The sequence below is a fragment of the Microtus pennsylvanicus genome, chromosome 4 (assembly GCF_037038515.1).
Source record: "Microtus pennsylvanicus isolate mMicPen1 chromosome 4, mMicPen1.hap1, whole genome shotgun sequence".
NCBI classification, from domain to species: Eukaryota; Metazoa; Chordata; class Mammalia; order Rodentia; family Cricetidae; genus Microtus; species Microtus pennsylvanicus.
The window spans coordinates 97,209,702-97,235,753 of NC_134582.1; the positions used below are offsets into that span (position 1 = coordinate 97,209,702).

The 26,052-nt window shown below is 45.6% G+C and overlaps 1 protein-coding gene across 1 annotated transcript in view; it reads right to left on the minus strand.

Annotated features, from left to right (window-relative positions):
* Positions 1–26,052, minus strand: part of Bphl (biphenyl hydrolase like) — a 33,719-nt gene that overhangs the window by 930 nt on the left and 6,737 nt on the right. Inside the window, exons 3-6 of the mRNA XM_075969920.1 lie at positions 24,574–24,740; positions 20,340–20,493; positions 10,704–10,835; positions 7,416–7,539 (exon numbers count right to left, since the gene is read on the minus strand). Coding sequence (XP_075826035.1) covers positions 7,416–7,539; positions 10,704–10,835; positions 20,340–20,493; positions 24,574–24,740 — 577 coding nt within the window. The remainder of the gene's footprint in view (positions 1–7,415; positions 7,540–10,703; positions 10,836–20,339; positions 20,494–24,573; positions 24,741–26,052) is intronic.

Below are 26,052 nucleotides of genomic sequence, written 5' to 3' on the forward strand. Positions count from 1 at the left end.
TCAGCAGACAGATGGAGAAATGCCTCAGGAATGTTGGGGGAGTGATGGGGTTCATCAGCAGTCATGTGCAGAGCTACCTCTGCAACTGCCACCTCATGTCTTTTGTAGACTCCTCTGTCCTGGAAAGATTTTTGTTTAATCTGATTTTTATCAGAGGATTGATTGGCAATTAAAAAAATAAATACAATTTTAATAATCTTATTTATTGCTTTTAAAGTGTAAAAATAGAAGTTTGGACAAAGCTTTTAGGAGGCAAGCTCAAGTTCCAGCCTTGTCTACAGTGACAACTGGGTGTCAAAAGAAGTAGACTGGAGCGAAATTCCAATGATCCATCCTGTACGTCTCTTATCTTTCAGCAGCAGTACTGATGATGGATGCTCTTAGCAATTCAGTAGGCAATAGGGAGGACACTGGGGGAAGGCAGCCATCCTTAGAAGATGCTGGGCCTTCTGAAGGCAGCTATGCCAGTGGTAGGGGTGGGAGGACCAAGATAATCAAGCAAAAAGGAAATATATACTTATGGTATCTTTTAGAGACAGCTGTAAAGTCAATAATGCTATTAATAATAACCAGAATATCTTAAGTTTAAAATGCGTTCTTAGAAGGGATGAGTTATTCGAGCCCCAAAGATGACCCAGCTACACTCCACAGGCGTGGGGATACAGGGATGCTCAAAAAGCTGCAGATTTTGGGATACCAGAAAGGCTCAGTTTTCCAGGATGCTGAGGTAGCAGAAGGACAAGTATAGGCCAAACGACAACCATTTATCTGAATTAAGTTAGGTTCAGAGGCCAAGAAACCCTGATCTGGCCATCCTGAAGTACATCTAGAGATGCCCAACTCAGCTGTCACCTGATCTGGCCATCCTGAAGTACATCTAGAGATGCCCCACTCAGCTGTCACCTGTCCTGGCCATCCTGAAGTACATCTAGAGATGCCCCACTCAGCTGTCACCTGTCCTGGCCATCCTGAAGTACATCTAGAGATGCCCAACTCAGCTGTCACCTGTCCTGGCCATCCTGAAGTACATCTAGAGATGCCCCACTCAGCTGTCACCTGTCCTGGCCATCCTGAAGTACATCTAGAGATGCCCCACTCAGCTGTCACCTGTCCTGGCCATCCTGAAGTACATCTAGAGATGCCCCAACTCAGCTGTCACCTGTCCTGGCCATCCTGAAGTACATCTAGAGATGCCCCACTCAGCTGTCACCTGTCCTGGCCATCCTGAAGTACATCTAGAGATGCCCCACTCAGCTGTCACCTGATCTGGCCATCCTGAAGTACATCTAGAGATGCCCCACTCAGCTGTCACCTGATCTGGCCATCCTGAAGTACATCTAGAGATGCCCCACTCAGCTGTCACCTGATCTGGCCATCCTGAAGTACATCTAGAGATGCCCCACTCAGCTGTCACCTGATCTGGCCATCCTGAAGTACATCTAGAGATGCCCCACTCAGCTGTCACCTGATCTGGCCATCCTGAAGTACATCTAGAGATGCCCCACTCAGCTGTCACCTGATCTGGCCATCCTGAAGTACATCTAGAGATGCCCCACTCAGCTGTCACCTGTCCTGGCCATCCTGAAGTACATCTAGAGATGCCCCACTCAGCTGTCACCTGTCCTGGCCATCCTGAAGTACATCTAGAGATGCCCCACTCAGCTGTCACCTGTCCTGGCCATCCTGAAGTACATCTAGAGATGCCCCACTCAGCTGTCACCTGTCCTGGCCATCCTGAAGTACATCTAGAGATGCCCCACTCAGCTGTCACCTGTCCTGGCCATCCTGAAGTACATCTAGAGATGCCCCACTCAGCTGTCACCTGTCCTGGCCATCCTGAAGTACATCTAGAGATGCCCCACTCAGCTGTCACCTGTCCTGGCCATCCTGAAGTACATCTAGAGATGCCCCACTCAGCTGTCACCTGTCCTGGCCATCCTGAAGTACATCTAGAGATGCCCCACTCAGCTGTCACCTGTCCTGTTCCATTTCTACAATTCGCTGGTTCCCAATAAGAACAGGAAGAGACCAGCTGTACATCCCTGTTTTAGTTATACGGTGAAATCTAAAGTTTTTCTACAACATGTCTAGATCTTGGGAAAATAAACATGAGTTCCTTTACACTAAAATCATGAGAGAACTCCTCTAAATGCCAGGTGGATACATTAGTGGATGCAGGGATGGACAGTGGGTTGGTGAATGAGTGGATGGGTAGGTGGATAGACGGATGGATGGACGGATGGATAGATGGATGGATGGATGGATGGATGGATGGATGGATGGATGGACTGGATGCATGCATGTATGCACAGATGAAATTATGGAGAAAATTATTCTCCTTGAAGCCTTTCCAGGATTTTATGCAAATCCTCCCTTTACTGTGTGGAACCTACTGTGAATCCTCGTGGGAACAGGACCAGAACAGCCAGCCATAAACACTTGGCCAGACAGCCGCTCTGCAGCTGACCCAGTTCTTACCCAGACAACAAAGGGATGCATGTGCCTCACGAGTGGCTTTCAAACAATCAGATTTTCCAGGAAATCTAGTAGGAAAGCCTGTCACTAAACACATCTCGGATGGTCATGAAGGGGACCTACAGGGCGAAAGTTCCCATTGGTAAGGGAGGGGTTCTATAGCATGTGGCAGCTTTAGAAAGTCTAGATCTCTTGTGAAGAAGCTGTTAAATAGGGGTAAATCAGTGGTCATCTCAGCTGCAGATCCAGCCCCTCTCACGCTTGTCAGCTTTCAAGTGAAACCATGAGAGCTGCCCAACAGTGACAAGGCCAAAATGAATGTGTTATTGCATCTTCACTCCAAATGAATGCGACAAAATTCTCACTACGCTCTGAACCAGCCAGGAGAACTGTGGGGACTTCTGCTTTCTCTGGAAGCCAAAGGAGCAGATGGTTCCTTGTGAGGGGCTCTTGTCCATCATGAAACTGGACAACAGCAGCTACACAGACCTTTCTCTCATCCCTCAATGGCAGACCTCCAAAGCCATGCAAACCTGGCTGCCCATAATGGGAACAGAAGGTTTTCTTTTTTGATTATGCCTCTGAGAAAGCCCTAAGGAAAAGGCAAAGATGTGAGAACTACAAGTTTCTTCCAACTAGTGAAGCCAGAAGGCACTGCCCCCCAGACATTACCCTAATGGTTGTACTAGTTTGGAGTTTGGGGGCAGACTATCTCAAGGGGAAGTTTCTTTTCTTAAGTCTAATAATCATGTCTCATGCATGGAAAAGACATGAAAGCACTGTGATGCTCCCCACCCACCCTCGAGGGAGCCCTTCCACCAGGTCTGCAGGACTAACGATTCACTGTGCTGTGTGGAGGACAAAGTCTTCCTGAATCTGCTGAGACACCAGGGATCCAGCTGGGGCCCACCACCTCAGAGAAAGTTGGGTATAAACTGTGGGGGTCATTAGTGGGTGAAGGGTTTCACGGAGGCAGCATGGTCTCTGCTCTGGTGGTTATAGCCTCCCCCAGAGCCACCAATCTTCACCTGAAAAATGGGGTAGCAATGGTACCCCTGAGACTATCATGGGGACCAAAAGAAAGAACACATGCACATGCACCAGTCTATGGGCATTGTATCGGCATCTGCTATTGTTTTACTATATATTATATTTTGTAAAAGACATTAGGATGGTTCTAACTGAGCATAGCATATTAATGAATATTCCGACTTGGGGAAACACAATTTATTGGTTGACATAAGATTTTCAATTGGGCTGGTGCATACCTTTAACAGCTGGGGGACAAAGGCAGGTGAATCTCTGTGAGTTCAAGGCCAACCTGGTCTACAGAGTGAGTTCCAGGACTGGTTCCACAGTTACTGAGAAACCCTGTCTTGAAAGACTTCCAATTGGAAGATTTTTTTCTCCTTAAGGAAAGTTCTGCAAAAAACGAAACTAAACAAAAATGTGTTTAAGATTTTCCTGGAAAGGGTTAGACTCTGCTCCTTTTGAACAGAAAAGGCCTCAGCCTAGCAAGCACTGGCAACTTCTGTTTGGAGCTAACCCTGTGATCTCCTGACTGCTCTCTGCTAAGCTTTCCTAGGGGAGAAGTCATGGGGCCATGAGGGATGGGAGCTCCCAGCAAGATGTGGTCTACAAACACAGGCTGTAGCAGGTACCTTCCACCCTATATGACTGAGAAAAGGAACTCAGTTGCTAGTGTGAACTGGTCCCGCCTTCATGTTCCAATTCAAACTGCCCCAGCAGCCCAGAACATCTCACACTGGTGGCTAGACTTGCACAGCCAAGGAAGTCACAGGAAGAGGCCTTTCCTCCCTTCAGTGACCCAGACAAAAAGACAGTAACTAACCACTGTCTACCTAGATGGCCATTCCTGCCCCTCACTGACAGTCTGTTAATATATCCTCCAGGAAAGCCACCTGAAGCCCAAGAACCCTGTAAAGAGGAGCATGTGCCTGTCAGACCTTCCTCACAGCCATGGTTCATTTCACATACCAGTTTGACTGGGTCTCACAAAGCAGAAGAAAATTAATAAAATATTTTAAATAAAAAATGCACCTAATATATCTATATTGCCAGATACAACATCTTAGCCTTACCTACTTTAAATATGCTCAAAACACTTACAGCTGTGCAAAATCATCTCCCATGCCATGGACCTTAAGCTATAAAGAAGCACTGAGGGCATCATGCAGTTTAGTGAACCCTAAACAGAGTGGAAAGCCGATGGATGCATGGGGTACTGCAGAGGGAAAGTCTTCCTTAGGAGACAGCAAAGGCAGGAACTCTCTTGCTTTGTCATGGCAACCAAGCTAGCACGTTCCCAGCACAGTGGCTTAACCTAGCTGGGCAGCCACGTCCTCTCCAGTCAGTCCAGCCCTGCTGCCCCAAGAGCCTCTTCATGTCAACTCTAGAATATGATGGGTACCAATTGCTGCTCGACAACACTTCCCTGATGGTTGCTGGGACTGCTGCATTCTTTGTAATGGGAAATGTCCACCCAGAGGCTGGCAGACAAGACAGGCAAAAAGCCCTTCATCCAGGAGGGAGGTCTAGCTTCAACGGAGCCCCGAAACTAGGATCAGAGCAAGAGGACTCCAAAGACAGGGTCTCTTCAGCTTACTGCTGCAGTCAGAACAGCTCTGGCTATGGACTTTCTATAAGAGTTTCTGTGGGAGAAGTCCAGCTGCCTAAAACTAAAAAAATAAAGCAAAGGCCTCCTTGCTTTTAAGAGACTGTGATTCCTCTCCTATGAAGAGAGAAAAGGGAAGTGAAGGAGACAGATTAGCAAAGCTGGAGGCTGGTCTCCTTCCAAGGAGGGAAAAGCAGCCTGGTGTGACTCATACAAATAAGTGCTTCTTGGTAAAAACCCATGAGGACAGACTCTGCCTTTAAGTGCAGTTAAAGACGTGCCTGGCAAGGTATGCGGAGGCCCTGCATCAGAAGGCCCAGTACAGATGCACAGCAGGGATTCGCAGATCTAGGAACCCAGTTTCCTTCTGTGGGCTCCCAAAGAAGCCAGCCACGGGCTTGCAGGTACCCACCCAACATAAAGGGCTCTTTTAGCGAAAGGAGTGGAAAACACAGACCAGGTTTAGAAAACCGTTGTTAATAACATTTTATCTCCAACCTATGAGTTCCAACAAATACAGTTCAAAGAAAATGATTTTCCACCAAATGTACAGGAAGAGCACATTTTCTCTAATATTGATGCATTCTGTTGCTAGGAGATAGGTTTGGAACAGAATTTTTAGTCTAATCTTTCTTACAGACAGACATTTATTGAGTTTGGCTCCTTAAGGGGAAATTTCTGCATTTATCATGAGGGTCAGTGTGCAAAAACCTGTCATTTCTGAAGCAAAAGCCAGTTAACCAGGGCACTTAGCATGGCTGTCTTACCATCTCTCTAAGGGTACAGTCATGAGGGACAGTTGTGCTACAGCGAGGAAGTTCTGTTTAGGAAAATATAGGACTTGTCATTTACTAACTCAGTAGCTTGAAACACTCACTGTTTAGCATCAACTGAGCTTGAATTCTATCTAAAAAAATGGAACTACTTTCCTTAAGTTTCTAGTGAAGTATAATTAGATATCTTATGCAAAATATGTTTAAAATACAGAATTCAACGCAGAAGCACCGCATTGCATACTCTAAACACGTGAAGTTAAAAGAGAACATAAAGACTGAGATGAATAGAAAGCATCTGGGAGATTAATAAGGAAATAAACTTTGAATTTTGTGCCATAGCCATGGCTGAGTATTATAATTTTATAAAAGTCAAGTTTGAAAATGCCTTTATTTATTATGAACTTCTAAATTTTTGTAAAAATCCTTCATGTTTACTCACAACCTAGTTTTTTTTTTTTTTCGAGACAGGGTTTCTCTGTAGCTTTTTTGGTTCCTGTCCTGGAACTAGCTCTTCTAGACCAGGCTGGCCTCGAACTCACAGAGATCTACCTGCCTCTGCCTCCCTAGTACTGGGATTAAAGGCGTGTGCCACCACCGCCCTGCTTCACAACCTAATTTTAATCCAACTTCTACCTTTATTCTTTACTTAGACTACACTCCTCCCAAAGTGATTGCTATTCCTGCTCACATTCTTACATTTGTTTAACTCATGCTTGAACTGCTGTAGAATGAATATGGAGGATGAAGAATGGCCTTTCAATATAAAGAAACACAACACATGCTTCAAATATAGGGAGAAATATGAATTACTATGCAATTGTATTTTGCTGTGGAATAAGAAACACCCCTACCCCTTACCTCCAAATCCCCAGAGAAGCCCAGTGCTAAGACAGGCTTAGAAGACTCGCTCACAGCCAGTGGAGCTATTGGAGATGCCAGCTTTCCTTGCTGGGCTCCAGGGACTTTGAGGACAGAGACCTAAACTAAGTGCTCAGCGTGCAAAGCAGTGCTGGTCCTCCACAGACATCAAAATCAGGCATGTGGAGGGCCCGAGCACATATTTAAGGTGGATATGACTTGTAGTGCATACGATATAATTTTAGAGAGAAAAAAGCCTCAGACAGAATATGACTAGATATTTGTGGGTGACTACCAAAGGACAATTTGTTTCTTTGGTTTGGTTTTATGAATTTTTTATTATTGTTTATATAAGCTAAAAATTCCAAGGAATATTGAATTGTTACCAATGGTGCTACAAATCTTAAAGAGATTTTCTTGTTACAGAGCCCAGGGACATGTAGGACTCATTATGCTCAAGAACATTTATCAGAGTCTCCCTGCTGTGGCTCCCCAGAGCTCGGAGCTCAGGTACTCTGTGCCTGTGCTACTCGAAATACCGCTCTCTGACCAGATGGGGAACACACACCCAGAGCCCCCACTTCTCCCATTTCTTTTCCTTCCTATGGCTGTTCTCACTTCCTCAGAGGCTTTGAGGCACCCAGGAGTTGCTGAGCTGTAACAAGACTCACCGTGATCCTTTTACATGCTCGTGAAGAAAGTCAGCATGAAAGCGTGGGACCAATGGATCCTTCTCCCCGTGCACAATGAGGGTTGGGCACTGGATCAGGGGCAGCAGGTGCCGACAGATGTTACCTGAGAGACAAGAGCACAGGAAATCCCCTCAGCACAGTCTCTCTGCAGGGAAGAAGCAGAACTCTGTAGAGATCCTGCTAGGCACCAAAGGCTTGGGCTCCAGAGAACTGCCATTAGGAAGTGGTGAAAGCCTCCGGGTGTGACCTTGTGGGACATCCTTATCCTTGGGGACATGCACCTGAAGGAGACTGTGGAACCCCAGCCTACCCTCTCTCCCCTTCCACTGTGACTTGGGATGTGACCAACTTTGCTCCACCAAGTGCTCCCAGTGCCTCACCATAGACGCAAAGGCATCAGAGAGCTTGCTCATGTCTGGGAACCTCCAGAACTCAAGCCAAGGTAAAAGCCTTGTCTACTGTCTTAGGTGTTCAGTGATCCACTGGCACACATGTCCCTCTATCGTGGCTTCACTGTTGGTGGAAGCCAGTTTGATGTGGGGTTCCTTCCAGTTTTACCGCTCTTAGGTTTCCCTCTTCTCTTTCCGTGCTCTGCTTGCTTGTTTTGATACTCTACTAGAAAATACAGTTTTTCCTGATGAAAATTCATAGTTTATGTAAAACAGTAGACAAAATCAAGTGAGGAAGCAAGCAAGCAAACAAACCCCACAAGTGTTGTATTACAAAGAGGCAGCCTGTCAGCCATGTTGATGATGATGCCTGACATTTGAAACCTTTCCTTTTGAGGTTGTGTCTCCATGGCTGAAAGCCTAGCCTAAGAGTGTAGGGACTAGCCTAGGATGCAGGGACTTCACGGTAAAGCTACCCTGTATCAGTGCGTGTGCTTTAGCGACACTCCTGAGTACCACACCTGGGTGGCTCCCAGCCAGCTAGAGCTTCAGTCTCAAACAGCAATCCTCACAGTTGCCCGTGGCTGTTATGAGATTACACACATGGTTCTGGTAACCATGCTATTAGCTCCTTCCTCCACTCCCCTCCCATCCCTGCCTGTTCTAAATGGAAGGTGCTATATAATTGAGCTAGATGTGATCCAGCGTAGGTGGTGCTGCCCACCAGGTGCCAAGCCTCTGCCCTTCTCTTCAGCTGGGGATTGCTCTCCAGCAAGGGAGAGTGACCAACTGACTGGGGAAGTACTTCTGTCAGCACACACCTGCCAGCTGGAAGGGGTGGCGTTGATGAAAGCCAGCTGCACAACTGCTTGCTGTGGTAGAAGATGGTAATGCTTACCGCTCTTACACTTCTTTATTTTATCTTTTTTTTTTTTTTTTTAATTTTGAGGCAGGATCTTGCTGCGCATTTCTGGCTGGACTGAAAGTTACGATGTAGCTCAGGCTGGCCTCAAACTCTGTCTCTGCCTCCCAAGAGCTGTGATTAAAGGCACATGCCACCATGCCAGGGTATCACTTACATTTTAACTCATTCAATACCGAAAAACATTTATAAATTAGGAGCTTTTTAAAAATCACGTAACAGCACTTTCATAATAACTGTCCATAGCACTCTACCATAACTGAATAAGTATTACCTCACTTAGTCCCCACGAAACTTTATGGGATAGCTATTAGTATATTCTCCAGAAACCCAAAGCCATTCTGACAGCAAGTCAAGACCTCAAACGCAGGCCCTGATGACCCCACACCTGTGCAATCACTCATGCTAGACCAGGTGCCTGTCAACCTGAGGACACAGACACGAAGGAAAGAGTCCTGTCAGAGCAGCAAATACAGAAGGGAGACCAACTATTAAGGCCTGCTCTAAGATGACTTCCATATTGAATTCTCTACGTTAGGATGTGCTTCTGAACTGTCAATTTAACACTGTTTCCATCTCTTTCTTGCCTCTTCCCAGGAAGCACCAAACCACACGTCTCAGTGTGTTCTTTTCGTGGGGAACTGACTCACTCCGTTTAACAGCATCCTTTTCTGTTGTTTTAAGTGCAAAGAAATACATTTTAAGGACTTGTTACTGTGGATGAAAACTGTATTTCAACGGGATCACTGTAAGGCATGGATTTGCTCTTTTGAACTTAAACCAAACATGTAACATTTCCAAAGTCCCTTTCATTGCGAAAGCTTTGATATTACCCATGAGTCACGCTGAAAAGGATTACCTAATAGATGAAACTGTCCCTTCAGACACAAGCATTCTGTAACAATGTTTCCAACAGTAAATCTTAGCTACTCCAATGCAGCAATTACAAAAAGAAAAAGAAGAGGAGAAAATATTGATTCCAAGGTGCTTGTTACAGTTTGGATCTCAGTGTTCCCTAGGGCTCCCATGTTAAGAGTGTGTTTCCCAGCATGGAGCAGGAGAAATACATGGGACCTTGAAGAGGTGGGGCCTAGTGGAAGCTCACAGGAGATTGGGGGTGTGCCTTTGGAGGAGAGGTGGACTCTCAACTCTTCTTCTTTTTCCTTTTTGCCATTGAGGTAAAACTTTGCCTTGCCAAATTCTCCTACCATGGGGCACTGCACCACCTGGCCTTGAATGCAGTAGTTCAGCCTAGCCATGGGCCAGAACCCCCAGAACTAAGTCACAATACACTTTTCCTCTCAGTAAGCTGATTGTTGCAGGTGTTTGCCACAGCGACAGAAGGCTCACTAAACACATCGCTACATAAAAACAAACTGAGTTCTGCTTAGAGATGGTCATTCTTACTGGAAATCTTACTAATTTGAAGATACACAAAAGAAAGCACTTGTCCACAGCTCAGGTTATATCACTCGGCTCTGAAGTTGAAAAGAGAATTGAGCAGTCTCTTCCTCTCTCTGGTTCTGAAAAGCATGGCAAAGACTTCCTCCTGCTTTGTCCTGGAAGTAAGATGAGTCGAGTGTGGGTCCATCCAGACTGAAAAAAAAAAGTGTCTAATGGTGGCTCTCCTTCTAATGACCTATTCTTCAATTAGAAAGTAGAAACAGGTTTCTGGAGGACAGTTTCATGCTGCCACATATGCAAAGGACTCAAGGGAAGGGAACAGATTGCCACTAAAGCCTCAACAATAACCTTTATTCAATGGTTCTATCTGGCATTTACACTTACTACATGAGAGCTAATATTGTGTACAGTAACCTGTGTCTCTGTTCACATATTAACAGTGTGAGGATAATGGCTGTGTCTGCTTATTATGGAGAAATGCTGGGAAATCCAGGGAGGCACCCAAAGCCTCCCCTGCAATTAGCAAAGGAACCGTTAGTCCATGCAATTTACCATCTGGCAGCTCTTTAAACTGGCTGATGCTATCCACCCAATTCTCACAGGTTTTGGCAAAGTAGTCATATCCATACAGGGCTTCCAGAGGCTTCCTTGCCTTCTCACTCCATTTAGAAACATCTCGGATACCTGAAAAACAGAGGTATGGACAAGGATGTGCCCAATCTCAGACTATGGCATTATCTTGAAGTAACCCAAGCCAGGCTCCCTCTGGGCCTCAGGCTCACTGTTCCACCTGCTGGGAAGACCTTTTCCAGTATCTGTGTGGTTCACTCACATACTCTAGGTTTCTGTGCAGATGTTAGAGATCCCCACCCATGCGCATGCCCTCTGAGACTTTCCCTCTCCATCTGCTTTGCTTTTGCAGGGCTTTCTGCCTTACACTTGACTGTCCATCTTCGCCTAGGGAGGTGTGCCCAGTGCAAGGGCCTTGCTACGCTTTAGACCCTAGGCTTGGCCTCACACAAGAATAACGTGATAAATCATTAGGACTGAATGAAGTCAGACCTGAGTTGAACACTTTCTGCTAAAGATTTTAAGATAAAAGGAAAAACATTTTTCTAATTGGTATCTCCAGCGGAAAGAAAAATGACATTAGAGTTGTCTTTCAGTTTCTAGAGTGTTGTGTAACAGTTTCCTTCAATATCGAAACATTCTGTCTTGCACAAAGTTCCTTAAGCGGGAAGGCAAACAATTCAAAATAGCTTCAGGAAGTTCCTGAAACCAACCAGATTCACTAGGATCCCTCTCTTCCAGAGTAGGCAATAAAAGCCGAGAGTCCCCTTCAGACTCAAGAAGGCTGAGTTGTGAAGATGATGCTCAGAGAAAAGCTGCCAAGAAGACTCCGGGACCAGAAGCAGAAGTCGGTGGATTTAGACCAACTGAGGCACCCGGAAAGGGCATTCTCCAACCTGATGAGTCACTTATGGGCTATGCAGTATACTCTGGGTTCCCAGCTTTGTGTGCTGTCACCTATAGTGGAGTGGGCTTTGGTGATAGGCTGTCTTTGAGTCATTTCTGCTCTTCGTAATGAAACTCATGGTTCACCAAGTTGGATTCTAGTTGTGCCCATACTTTGGTCTGTCATGGAATCCCTCTCTGGGGTTATTACTCACTGTATCTCCCCAGAAAAAGTCCTGTCATAACATAGAAGGGGACTGTTCCTAGGAACTCCTGTGGTCTTCAGATTGTGGATGCTTGAGCCCATTATGCACGGAGAACGTGCTCAGAACTGACACAGGAATTCGCAAATACTTAAACCATCTCTACATTATTTTATTTTAACTAATGTAATTTAAATGCTATACAAGTAGTATACTATAATGTTTAAGGAAATCGTGGCCAAAAACGTCTGTATATGTTCCGTGCAAGGTAATTTAATTTTTGAAGACTTTTGGTCTTGGTTGATTGACGCACAGATGCAGATATAAAAGGCCAACTACTTAGAAAAGTTTTTTCTGGTGCATTGAGAAACAAATGATGCAAAGGCTGAAAGAAATTGAACAGACTGCTGTTAAATCCTTAACATAAGCCTTTATTCACATGGCCATGTCTGGCATTTCCACTTTTTACACAGGGCTCTGTTGAAGAAAAGGGGTATAGCGCTAACTCCTAAATATAAGCTATATTATAGATTATTAGTTGGTAGGAAAAAAACAATAGCTAACGTCTACCTTTAAAATAACACAGCAAATGTCATTTACTCCGCCTGATCTTTCCCGTATTGCCTTAAACACTGATCAAGATCGTGGTGCTCCTGAACGTATTAAATGCTGCCTATGACAGCCTTCAGCACCTGTGTTGCTCAAGGACACACCAGGAACACACACTGACATCAGATGGTGATTTCTGTAGAGTACTGGCAGTGCCCAGTTCTCAAGGTACACTTGACAAACGGGAGTGCTCAAATGGAGGAATCACTGTGATTTACAGATTTGCTGCCTTCTGAAGAAGATGCCTCTGCCTCTGAAGATTGGTCTGGATAATCAGAGGGAAGCCCAGGTGAGTTGACTGTAGAGACTAGAAGGGTTGAATTACTTGGTAAATAGGGAAAAGATGTCAGAGATGGGTATGGTGAGGTTGGTTAAAAAATAAAAAGGGGCAGATTTCAGAATGGAAAGAAAAGTTGGACAAGTGGGGAAGGGAAAGAGCAAGATGTGAAGAAAGCCTGGGGGAGGGAGTTCAGTGGCAAAATAAATGCATGTATGAGGCTCCTTGTTTAATTCTTCTTACGTCTCCTACCTCCCCAAATACAATACATTTTAAAATTACTTCTGGATAATTACACTCTGGGATGCTTGGCAGACCACACCCTGTGAAGGGTCATCTTGCAGAAGAACAAGCCTATCTTTCATAAAATATTTTTAAAAAGTTATTTCCTGGGGCCTGGGGAGATGGCTTAGTGGTTAAGAGCACTGGTTGCTCTTCCAGAAGACCCAGGTTTTATTCCCAGCATCCACGTGGCAGCTTACAAACATCTGTAATACCAGTTTCAGGGAATATGATGCCTCTGAATGCAAAACACAACATAAAATTTAAAAAAAAAAATCTTGTGTGTGTGCATGAGAAAAAGAGAGAGAGAGAGAGAGAGAGAGAGAGAGAGAGAGAGAGAGAGAGAGAGAGAGAATGTGAAGGGATTGTGTGTTTGTGGATATGTGCATCTGAAGACCAGAGGCCAGTATCTCATTCATCCTCAGGTACTGTCTACCTTGTTTGATGACACAGGCTCACAGGCCAGGCTAGGTTGGTTGGTTAGGGAGGCCCATCTCTGCTTTTCCAGCACTCAAGCCTGAGCCATTGCACTCAACCTTCCATACTGCGGACAGAACGCATGTCCTTATGCTTTTGTGGCACCTACTTTACCAGCTGGCCTTTCTCCCCAGACCCATGACCTACAATTCTCATGCTTTCACAGAGTCTTGGTAACTAGAGAATATGTTTGAGGGAGTCTGTAAGAGAGAAAGCAAACCCTGACAACAGAGTCAAGCAGCATCAGCAGAAAGGAGGCAAGGCCAATTGGAGTCCATGCTCACTGTTCCCATACAAGAATGACATGTGGTCTCTGCACCCAGCAGCCAGCAGTTTCTTTAGTGTTCATCCGCTGGAGATGGTAGGAGGGTCGCCAGCAACGTGAGGGCCAAGGAGGGCACAAACTAAATGGCAGATTTGCCCACTGTAACTGTGAATACAACCCAGTGGTGGGAACCAGGGCACCACAGCCACGAGCAGCAGCACGAGAGAATCTTAGCAGTGTAATGAGGGGAAAGAACAATCCAGGGACAGCGGTACATGCAAGAAACGCTAACACACATACAATTATCATCTTGGTGTGGCCTGATGACAAACTGTTTTTGTTTGGGAGCATCAGCCTATGTGACCAAAGCACAGGAGGATCCGGGTTCTGGGGAGGCAGAGTGAACTGGGACAAAGTGCATAGACATAGCAGTGTCAGCAGGATCAATCTGGGCTCCTGTAGGCCCACAAGTAGCATAGTTTACTTACGCCAGAAGGGTTGAATTATAATGACTAAATATTAAAAAAAGAGATAAAAAGAAGCTTTAAAAATCAGTTAGGAAAAACCAAGTTCCTTGTGATGTGAAGGCCAAGAGCTTTTGAGAACCCAGTGGATTAACGCTCAGTAGTATCCCCACTGAATCACAGGGCTGCTATGAGACAGCCTGGGGTTCTTTTAATGGATTAATTTATGCACAGTTTCAGAATGAAAGGTATCTATGGAAATGTCAGGTCTGCGGCAAGCCTTCAGGATCCCAGAGGAAGTGTTTTAAGTAAGACAAGTGTGCATGGAATGCAGGAAGGGCAGCAAGTTGACAGTGGATTTATTGACGCTGATGGTTTCTGAGGACTAACAAGCAGACGGCATGCAGGCTATAGGAGATACACTGGACCAAGGCATGGTTTGTGATCTGGATAGCATATAGCAGCACCAGGTGTGACAGAATGTTCCGGCATTCTTCTCACTGTGGCCCACAACTTAAAACATAAGGATTGATTACTCTGGAGTTGTTCATTAAAGACTTCAGAACATAGAGTAAAAGCTACAGAAAGTAAAGCCAAGGTAATAGGCTGGCTGTGTTCAGATCTGAAACCAGTGTGTACTGTGCTCCCTGGTGAATCATTTACCAGGGTAAGACATTTAGCAAGAGGAACAGGACAAGGGGAAGGACTGAGTTCAGTTTTTAGATGTGGCACGGTATCTGTATGGCAACCAGATATGAAAAAATTAAATGAAGAACCCAGTATGTGGGGCTTGGAAGCTAGGAGAAGACAGGGAGGGGCACAGAGCGAGGACACAGCTGAGCATGGTAGAGTGTGCTTGTAATCTGAGCTGCTCAGGAGGCTAAGGAGTGAGGGCTGTTTGAGTCCAAGGGCTTGATGCCAGAGTGGGCAACACACTGGTGATGCTGGCTTTGAAGGCGGGGGAGGGGAGGGGAGTAGAGGGGGGTGGTAGGTGGTAGTTCAGGCAGTATAGACTTGTCACACCTGCTGCATGAGGATCTGAATTTGACTCTAGAACCCACATCAAAAGCCTAAATGCAGTGATGCATGCCTGTAATCCAGGTGCTGGGAAAGCAGAGACAGGCAGATCCCAGGGCTCACAGGCCAGTCAGCCTTGCCTAAGCAGTGAACACCAGGTTCAAGGACAGATCCTGAGTCAGAAAACAAACAACACCCCAAGTGGACCTCTAGCCTCTACTGCCTGGGCACATACACAGGCACCCACACTCCAACACATACATGTGTGCATGTAAGCCCCCCCCCCCCATGCACATACATGGAAAACAAGATCAGAAAGCAAGAATGGTACTTGGGGAACTCAATGACACTGTCCCACATATCAAAGCCAAACAGAAAACAGAGACAGATGCCAGGGCCATGACAATGCAGTGGCCAGAAAGGCATCGGGAGGAAGCTGGAGAAGGTAGAAACTGTACCATGCACAGCAGTAGACTGCTTTCAATGACCATGGGGGCAGGGATCCAAAAGTAACACAGAACAGCCAAGTGTCCTGAGGGTTGGTTACTCTCTCCACTGGAATGGTGGGTCAGAGGTCACTTTCCAGGATGAGGAAGTGGCAATGGTGGTTAGGGAAGGAAACAGAGACACTCTAGACAGTGAGTATTGTGGGACTGAGAGAGCTTTTATTTTGTTTCAGAAAGCAGGGAAGGTCAGCACCATTGTGATGGGAAACTTATTCTACAGTAACTAGGGCGAAGGAGTAACTAGATGGCAGTACTTGGGCCAAAGTACCACGGTGTGGGCATGTGCATCCCATTATGGGTCCACAGGGCATAAGGGCTCTGGGACACCTTGAGGTGGTACCCTGGGAGCTGGGTATTGGGGTGACTACTGAGAAGGATGTGCCTGGGAAAGGACAAGGTGCATCCCAAAGGCAGCTTTATAAAGCAGGATGTGTGTGGGAAGACAGAGTAGAGAGGAGCTGGAGGGCTGAGTGGAGCCAGATTGGCAGGGGCTGAGTGGACTTCTTTGAAGTTACTAGAGGACTTATTTATTTATTTATTTTAAAGTGGGAGATGGAACATCTTGACTTTTGCCTTACAAGGGATTTTCTGCTATGGAGAAGAGAATATCCCATGAGCCCAAGGTTCTGAACCAGGAGAGTGAGGGAAACAGGGAGGGGACGGGGGATATAACTCAGGAGTCATTGCGTGGCATCAACAGAACAAAATCACGGTGAGACACAGAGGGCAGGGGAGAACTGAACCCTCCATGGAAACTTACAGGCATCTGTTACATGTTACATGCAAGTGTTAGCTGAATGGCAGAGGAAAGCCAGCAAGGAGATGGGGGCAGTGTTCAATTTTAGAAGAAGATAGTCCAGTCCATGTTCTAAATTTAAAGAAGTGAAACCATACAAAGTATGTTTTCCAAATCTAGGCAAATTAAATACAAATAGCAAAAAGATATCTAGGAAACCCCAAGTATTTAGAAATTAAACATTTCATTTCTAAGTACCTACGAGATATTATATTAGAAAAGATATTTTGAAATATCTTTTGATGAGTGAAATACTTAACATGGTAACATGGTAAAATGCCGGGTGGTGGTGGCGCACGCCTTTAATCCCAGCACTTGGGAGGCAGAGGCAGGCGGATCTCTGTGTGTTTGAGACCAGCCTGGTCTACAAGAGCTAGTTCCAGGACAGGCTCCAAAACCACAGAGAAACCCTGTCTCGAAAAACAAAAAAAAAAAAAAAAAAAATTCGTAGGTGCTATGATGGCTAATTTTTGCTGTCAGCTTGACAGCATCTGGAATCAACTAAACCCAAGCTGCTGGGGACTCTGTGAGAGTTTTTCTTAATCAGATGAATCCAAGCAGGAAGACCACACCCTCTGTTGTCAGCCCCCAAAAGGGACCTGGAAAAAGGAAGTTTCTTTTCGTCTGATTGCCTTCCTTCTTGCTGGCAAGTCCATCTGTCAGGTTGCCACATGTGCTGGGCAGTCAATACCGCACAAGCGAGAGACATTTGGGAAGAGGGAGTGTTAATTGAGAAAATGCTCTCACCTGATTGGCCTGTGGGCAGGCTTGTGTTGTATTTTCTTGATTGATGATTGATGTATGTGGGGGGGAGGTGGGCTTGCTCATTGAGGGTGGAACCACCCCTGGGCTGGGGGTCCAGAGTTTTCTAAGAAAGCAGGCTGAGCAAACAAACAGGAAGGAGCAAACCAGTAGGCATCACTCCTCCATGGCCTCTGCCTCAGTTCCTGCCTGGAGTTCTTGCCCTGACTTCCCTCAGTGGCAGAGTGACCCGAGAGTTGTAAGGTGAAATAAACCCTCTCCTTATCCTTCCCTAGTTGGCTTTTGGTCACTGTGTTTTGTTTTTGTTTGTTTTTTCGAGACAGGGTTACTCTGTAACTTTGGAGCCTGTCCTGGAACTAGCTCTTGTAGACCACGCTGGCCTCAAACTCACAGGGATCCACCTACTTCTGCCTTCCTAGTGCAGGGATTAAAGGTGTGAGCCACCACTGCCTGGCTTTGGTCATGGTATTTTATCACCGCAACTGGAACCCTAACTAAGACACTGCAGCATTCCTTCACCAATATTCAAACCACCACCTTCAGGATTCCAATGTGGACAGAAGACCAGCAGCTATCTGAGAATCCTCCAGGCCTTCAGAATGGGACTGCTAAGGCATCCAGCCTTGCTGACGGAGGCATGCCTGGATTCTCAGCTGCTCCAGTGTGAGACAGCCCTGGTTGGGGTGCCCAGACTGCATCCTGAAAAACAATCTAATAAATCATATATATATATATATGTCTGCTCTAGATCTAATAACCCATATATATAGCATTAAATGATATATTAAAAAATTAACATCTCAAATCAATAACCAAGATTTTAACTTTGAGATTAGAGGGCATAAAACAAATCAGAATCCAAAGAAAGCAGAAGGAAACAAAAACAATGGAAGACAAAAAACAAAACTGATGTGTGTGGGATGTCCTTTTGTATATATGTTGCTTTTATTGGTTAAATAAAGCTGCTTTGGCCTATGGTAGAGCAGAATATAACCAGGCTGGAAGGGATATAGAGAGAAAGAAGGAGAAGTAAGAGAGATGCTACGTCACTGCAGATGTTCAGAACTTTTACCAATAAACCATAGCTTCCTGACAATGCACAGATTAATAGAAGTAGGTTCATTCGAGACGTAAGAGCTAGCTAGAAATATGCCTGAGTCATTGGCCAAGCAGTGTTGTAATTAATATAGTGATTATTCGGGTCTGGGCAGCTGGGGAATGAAAGAGCAGTCTCCAGCTACACAAAAGCAAGTTGGTACTGGAAGCTGCTTCTTTGAAAAGTGAATGGCCAGGAAAAGAGGAGATGACGCTGGTGACCAATGTGTGTGGGGCAGGTATTTCTACAGACCTTACAAACGCAGCACGTAATCCAAATATCTAGAGAGTAGTGAGGGAGTGCTGCTGACAAAAGTATGTACTGTCTTTGACAATATTATACCTACCTCAGTGAGGACCGTTCAGTAGAGAGCAGCAGAAGGACCCCAAGTCACTGAAGGTGCAAGAACATGGGTGCCTATTTTAATAAAGTTGTGGGGCCAGATACAGCATGGGGAGGAGTATTTTGGAGCAGGAATCATGTTTACCTGTTGAGGCAGAGAGGAAGGACCAAGCAAGGGAAGTCAAGGATTTGGAAGAAGTGGAGGCATCTGGGGTCGGCAGCAGCAGGAGCTCATGGATGGCAACAGTGGAGCAGCCTACTCTGGACAAGGCAGACTCTGAGCCAGGCGGGAGGATGGTGAGGACGGGTGGAGGTCAGACGAGGATCGGTTTCTCGGTCATCTGTTTTTAAGAGTTTCAGATTGCTTTAGAAATGGGAAGATGGTAGCGAACTAAGATTCCAGAACTGGATGTAGCCTCTGAGGAGCTTACAAGGTGAATGGCGGGACGCCTGGAAGGGCCATAGCATGTGCAGGGCTCTGCCAATGTCTGTCAGGGCTAGAAAGTAAAGATTTCAGGCTCTGAAGGCCAACAGACCCAGCCAAAGATGTACTATAGACACAGCTGTGGAGAGAAAATGCTGGACCCAGTGGGAATAAACTGCTTCTGTTAGGTCATCTACGCCTTAGTAAAGAGACAAAAAGCTTCCAGTGAGAAAGGGAGGGTTGTGATGGGCCAGGGTGGAAGGTTGGAGTGGTGGGAAATCCAAGCAGCTTCTCTTTTGCCCCAGTGATGGCCCCAAGTCCTGTGGTATCTCTCTTTCCTTCTGAGAGAGTTGTCTTCCCAATTCAGAAAGCTTGCTAGAGACTAAACAATGCCAGGGTTGGGTGTCTAATAATTCCAATCAACACTTCCCTCTGCTCTGGCTATTGGAACAGTCAAGGCAGCAGTACTGGGAGAAGAAAAACAAGGGAGAGTTAGGTTAGGATGTAGATGTAGTTTGGCCTCTAGCTCATGAACTAACTTTTCATTGGTGCCTCAGCTTTACAAATGCAAGCAGCAGGCTAGCGTTGAGCCACAGGCTCAGGCTCACCGGTGCCACTCCTGGGCCCCAAAAAGCGTCGAGGAGAAGCTTAAATGAGACTTTAGCCAAGAAAACTGCACAGATTATTGTAATCAAAACATAGGTTAAATTTTCAGCCCAGTGCTTCCTCTAAGACTCATTACATTCATGCATTCACTCATTCACAACTTTCATTTTGAGACAAGGCAACGCTACACTGCCCATGCTTGCTTCGAACTCAGAATTCCCCAGCCCTAACCTCCCAAGCGGCTGAGATTTCAGGCACGCATCACTGCAACTGGCTTTCACATTACTTTAAATGAGGTTCTGCGTAACACTTCAGAGCGCCTCCTCCTTCCTCCAGGCTCACTACCCGTGGTAGTGAACGTAAACACTGCTCTCCCAGAGCTGTGGCCTGAGTCATCCAAGTTTCGCTTCTGGAAATAGAACACTACCCCTCCCTAGGTTGGTTAAATTATATGACTTTCCTGAAAGAGCATTCTTCTTTTGCCCTTAGAGCTGAGAATTGCAAGTGGGTGAGCGGCTTGTCACTCAATACATATCAAAACAAAAGATGGGGGATGGGGGGAGCAAGGAGGATCGTCAGGACACCGTCTATGACTGGCAGAACTTACCCTGGTAAATCCTGCAATCTTCTTCAGTGACGTAGGCGTTCGCCCCCCAGATCAGCATCTTGCGGATGTAAGATGGGTTCTTAGCAGCAGCAATGAGTGCAGTTATGCCCCCGTCACTCCAGCCCAGGAGGGAGACCTGCTTGAACTGCAGCACCTGTGGGCAACATAGGAGAAGCCATGGCATAGCTGCTGTTGACCTGTGACCAGCACAGCAGGACACGGGGCCCAGTGACCACTCCACTCTCTTTAAAGAACCTGGGTGGTGGCCATCAGAATTCTACAAGTCTGCCACTTAGAGACCTAGTGTCAATTGGCTTTGCTACAATGTAACTGTCATAAAAACTTGAGTATACACCATTATTTTGACCTATGCAGGAAGCCTATCTTCTGGCTGGATAAAACATCAAAGGAGAGAATCAGCAGAATCAGCAGAAATCCGCTGTATTTGGGTAGGACAAGCACCGGGTGTGCATACACCCAAGCAAGGCTCAGAAGGCAGGCAATCCTGTAGATTGGAGAGGGGCATAAAATAAAAGGCAGCAGGGTATCTGGTGAAGCCACAGCTGCCACTGAGGGAAGAGCTGCCTAGAGACAAGAGGGAGCATGGTGTCGCGGTAAAGCTGCATCCATCCTTGGGTGAGCCAACCAGGACCCTGAAAATGGACTCGGTAGAGAAAGCTGACAAACATATGGAAGAGGCTTCTAGAAGTAAAATGGAGGGTCTGAAAAGATTAAAAATAAGGAACCGACAAATGCTGATAATTGCTGGTGGATCACACGTGTGTGTGCATACTCTGGATAACCATCTGAATGCGGATACATTCTCTACAGCCTTAGCACACTACCTCCTGGATTCAGTCACCAGGAGACAGACCCGGGATATAATACACACGGCACTGCTCATAATCACAACAGTGACAAATGTCCCTGAGCACCTTTATAGCAAAAAAGTAGCTTAAAGTTAATTCTTTACCACTAGATGATGCATAGAATAAGACCGTGCATACATCCAGCTCTCTCGAAACAGGGTTTCTCTGTGTAGCTCTGGTTGTCCTGAAACTCACTCTGTAGACCAGGCTGTACTCGAACTCACAGAAATCTGCCTGCCTCTGCGTCTCTGAGTGCTGAGATTAAAGGCGTGCGCCACCACCGCCCTGTTTCAGCAGCTCTCTTGTACCTCCTGGGGTTACATTCCAAGATGCTGCCCTACCACAGATGATTTGAAACATAGATGGAACCAATCTATACACACACACACACACACACACAGAGGCACACGCACACACACACACAGTCTAGAGTGGATATTCTGGACAGGCGATGTCTTACAGTTTGGGTAGGATGGATGGGCAGCACACTTGACTGTACCACTCAGAATCGCAGGGAATTTAAAACTCATAATATTAACAAACTTATATTTCAGAAAAACAGAAGGAAATATTTTGGAAGTTTTCCTCATGAGGAAATGATACATGCTGGAGACTGGGGGAGATAGTTCTATTGGCAAAGTGTTTGCAGTACAAACACGAGGATCCGAGTTCCTTCCCAGGACCCAAGAAAGCCAGCCATTGTGGCACATCCCAGCTCTGATTTGGAGACAGGAGGATCCCTGAAGCTTGTTGGCCATCCAACCTAACCTACTTGGTGACCTTCAGGCCAACGAGTGACCTTGTTTCAGAAAACAAGGTGGAAAGCAACTGAGCAACAATAGTTGTTGTGGCAGACATGTTTAACCTGGTTTGAACATGCAGAATAGACACGTACTGGAACCTTACTTAACCCTCCTGGAATGTACAGCTTTTATGTTTTAATAGATATGCTAAAAGTAAACGTAAGTTATAAGGCACTATAGATTATGAATTATTTCTGCAATTTTTCACTTAATATTTCCACAGCTGAAACCACAGCGAGTGAGATCACGGAGAAGGGCAGTAAGTGTTATGTTCGTCGGGAAGGAAGCAGCATCTCCTTGACACATTTTCAAAACAGCCAACTTGGAGGATGCAAGGTGAAGTCTGATGCCGTTGGTATCGCACCTCTAATCCCAGCACTCAGGTAGAGGTTACCCTGCTGCTAGTGTGGCTAGCCAGGGTTACACAGCAAGACCCTGCCTCAAAAAATCAAAATAACTATGGAGGACCAAAACTGTGAGCCTATTTCCACCTTGTCTGAAGGTCAGAGAGTTTTAGCTGGTTCAGAGTTTTTGACAAGTGTGGCTATACACCCTGACCTAGGGTGTGGTTTCTTGGTCTCTTTGGCATTAACATGGCCCATACAGATGGATTTACTCCAGCCTGACCAATGGTCAGGCTATTCAGGCATACCTCTGCTCCTTGGACACTTGGTCTAGGGTGGGTTCACTGCCTAAACAACAGAATGCCAATGATTTGATGTCTCAAAGTTGAAGCAAATAACTGTCCTAGTTGTCTGTATCCTGTTAAAGCAGTCTTTTGTCTTCCTCCCCCTTTTGCGTTTGGAAAAACAAACGCAGGTGAATTTCAGTATTCACTCTCTCCCGATACTACCCCTATGTTTCTGTTTTATTATTTTTAGTTGTGTCTTTGTGCTCTTTGCTTGTTTTTCTAATCCTCACGCCCCTCCTCTGGTAAGTGGTATTTGTCCCCGACAAACACCCAAATAAAATACCATGTTTGCTTAAAGGCATTGATTTCTCACCTGGGCCTACAAGGTAATTAATTAAAATCAGGGTAAAAGCTGGACTTTTCCATCTTCATTTTGTATCATCTTTACTTTGGGTTGGATTCCTGCTCAACTCTGGTTGTAGGCATGTTAAACATTCAAGGAGTGTCTGTATGTGACCTAACCAACATAATCAGTCCTAACCCCCAGCACTGGTTAGTTTTATGTCAACTAGATACAAGCTAGAGTTATCAGAGAGAAGGCAGCTTCAATTAAGAGGGAAAGAGAGAGGAAGGGGGAGAGAGACAGAGAAGGGAAGAGAGAAAGGGGGACAGAGAGGAAGGGAGAGAGGAATAGAGGGAGAGGGGAGAAAGAGAGAATGAGAAGAAGAGAGAAAGAGAGAGAAAGGGAGAAATAGAGAGAAAGAAAAAAGAGAGAAAGAGAAATAGAGAGAGAAAAGAAAAAGGAGAGAAAGAGGGAAAGAGAGAAAGAAAGAAAGAAAGAAAGAGAAAAAAGAAAGAGGGAGAGAGAAAGAACAAGAGAAAAAGAGAAAGAAAAAAAGAAAGGCTGAACAAGGCAGCAATCAGCACCCCTACCATGACCTCTACATCAGCTCCTGCCTCCAGGCTCCTGGCCAGTGTGAGTTCCTGTTCTGACTTCCTTTGATGAACTGTGGTATGGAAGTGTAAGCTGGAAAAACCCTTTCCTCCCCATTCTGCTCTGGTCACGGGGTTTCTCTACAGCAATGGTAACCCAAACAAGACAACCCCCTTTAAGGCTGAAGGCTTAAACATAGGAGCAGTGGTGACATCTTACTGTTGCCTTTTACAGTATTCTGTTCCAGACCCACATTGTCCCAAGCCCGAAGCCAGCTTGGATTCCAGGAACGGCAGAGCCTTACAGACAGATCACCCCACGAGATGATGTCCCCCACCTAAAAACATAGGCCATCATGATTCTTCAGGCCACCTTACAGAACCAGAACTGAGATAACACCAGATCACACCTTAACCAAGACGATTTAGTTATGCAGACTTCTAGCCTCTTTTCCATTTCCTGCTCTACTTAAACCTAAGGCTCATGCCAGTACCTGGAAGATGGGAGGACAGGCTTCCTTTTCACCTTCTCCAAATGACAGTTTTGTTAAAAAACGCATTCCTGCCTCTTTACCACCACCTCTTTCTGCTTTCTTAGGGGTGAGTGACTACTCCGGGCACATTGGAAGCCATGGAGTTGAGCCTCTGGCTTAGGACTCCAGTGACATCGATATAAAGCTGTCTATTCTGCTGTGTGTAAGTGTGGTAGGCCTGCAGTCCTGGCATGCTTAGACTACACAGTGAAAACCTGTCTCAAAGCAAAGCAACACAAAGCAACAATTAAAACTGTGCACTGATGTATGCCATGAAACTGGCTGTAAAGACACAGTGTCTTGGTAGTAGCCTCGTTAGAGGGCTGGCTCTGTTTCCACTCAGTCCTTTAGGCCTTCCTTATGTAAGACTCGTATTAGGTATTGAAAGAAAGAATGCCAGGCATTAGAATACATGAAGATTGGTCCAGTCATCTTCCCCCACTCCAGCACTTCTCTGCGTCTCACCTTCATCAAGTCAACAGCATCCTTTGCATCCCTTTCAAAAAAGTCCAGTGGGAAGTCTCGATCTGGGGGTCTGGACTGTCCGTATCCTCGAGGGTCCCAGGCAACCACTGTGAAGCGCTTCTTGTTTAGGTTCTGAAGTTGTGGTGCAAAATCGGTGCTTCCACTTCCTGAAAACAGCCACCGGGTTACATTTTGAATGTTCTCAGTGTCGCCAACACACCAGAGTGAAATGGAAGCGGTACCAAAACACAGTTCTTGGTTCTTTATCTTCAAAGTTAGCCAGGGAAAGCTGCCCTGCAAGGGCCGAGTTCACCCAGAGGCGGATTTCCACGCCTCGTGGAGTTAGGACCGGCCTCTGAGCTCCCTCTAGTGGTGATTTTGAGGAAGCGAGGCTCAGGACCCGTATTTTTGTGGCTCGTTTGACAGCCTTTCAGGGTAGTTCTCTCCTACCGATCCATTGAAGAAATTAACTAAACTGTATTGAAATAAACTTTCATATTTGATAGTTTCTGGATACCCCTTCTCTCTCTTTTCTCTAAAGAAAAATGACTAAGAAATGATGGAGACCCAGTGGCATCCAGGTAGAAGTCCAGATGTTTTCATTTTCATTAAGCTAATATAAATGAGTTTATTTTATTTTATTTAGCTACAACCAAAATAGAGGAAAGCAAATTAAAGCACTGAAACATTCATGCTTAGGAAATCAAATCATAGTTTATAAAACAAATGAGCCTATGCCAAGAGCCTGTGGCAGCCCTGTCTGGCAAGCCCCCTGCTCACCAATTAAGGTGTGGTGTGCTCACATCCACTATGTTTGTGGAAGGTCACTTAGTAAGAGCTCCAGCAGCAGGTGTATTTACTGTGCAGGGTTTTTTTTTTATTTCTAAGCACCCACTATCCAGGCCACAGAATAGATGGGAAACACACCCAGTTGAGCTCTAAAGCAGACCAGCGAATTTCCAGCCCTTGTCTACTGGTCTCTCATGGGAGTTTCTTGTCTCTCCCTGATCTAGAAGGAACTATCCTGGAGGAGGGGCAGGAATTAGGGCAGAACTAGAGGGGGGGTAGACTAAAATGATAGTTTCCCAAACAGGAAAATAATTGCGTTTGAAGACCAAGATTGCTAAAACCTCCCACAAACGTTTTGAGAATATGCATACTTATCAGTGTATGATATCAGAGTGACCCATGGGCACTGGGGGACAAGGCAGGAGAGAGAATCCCACTGATCCATTTTAAAGCTTTAGAATCATGCTAATATTTTACAGAAATGAAAAATTATACTGGGGGTGGGTGCTTTGCATAGTTAATAGCTGCAATGTTAAAATAATAATAATAATGTGGCAAATTATTTTTACTGATGATTTAACTGTACATCAGCTATTGGAGTAAATATCTCCTTGATTACAGAAGCTTAAGAAAAAGGCACTAAATGTCCCAAGGCTACAGTGGGACTCCATCAGTGAAGGCCTAGCAAGG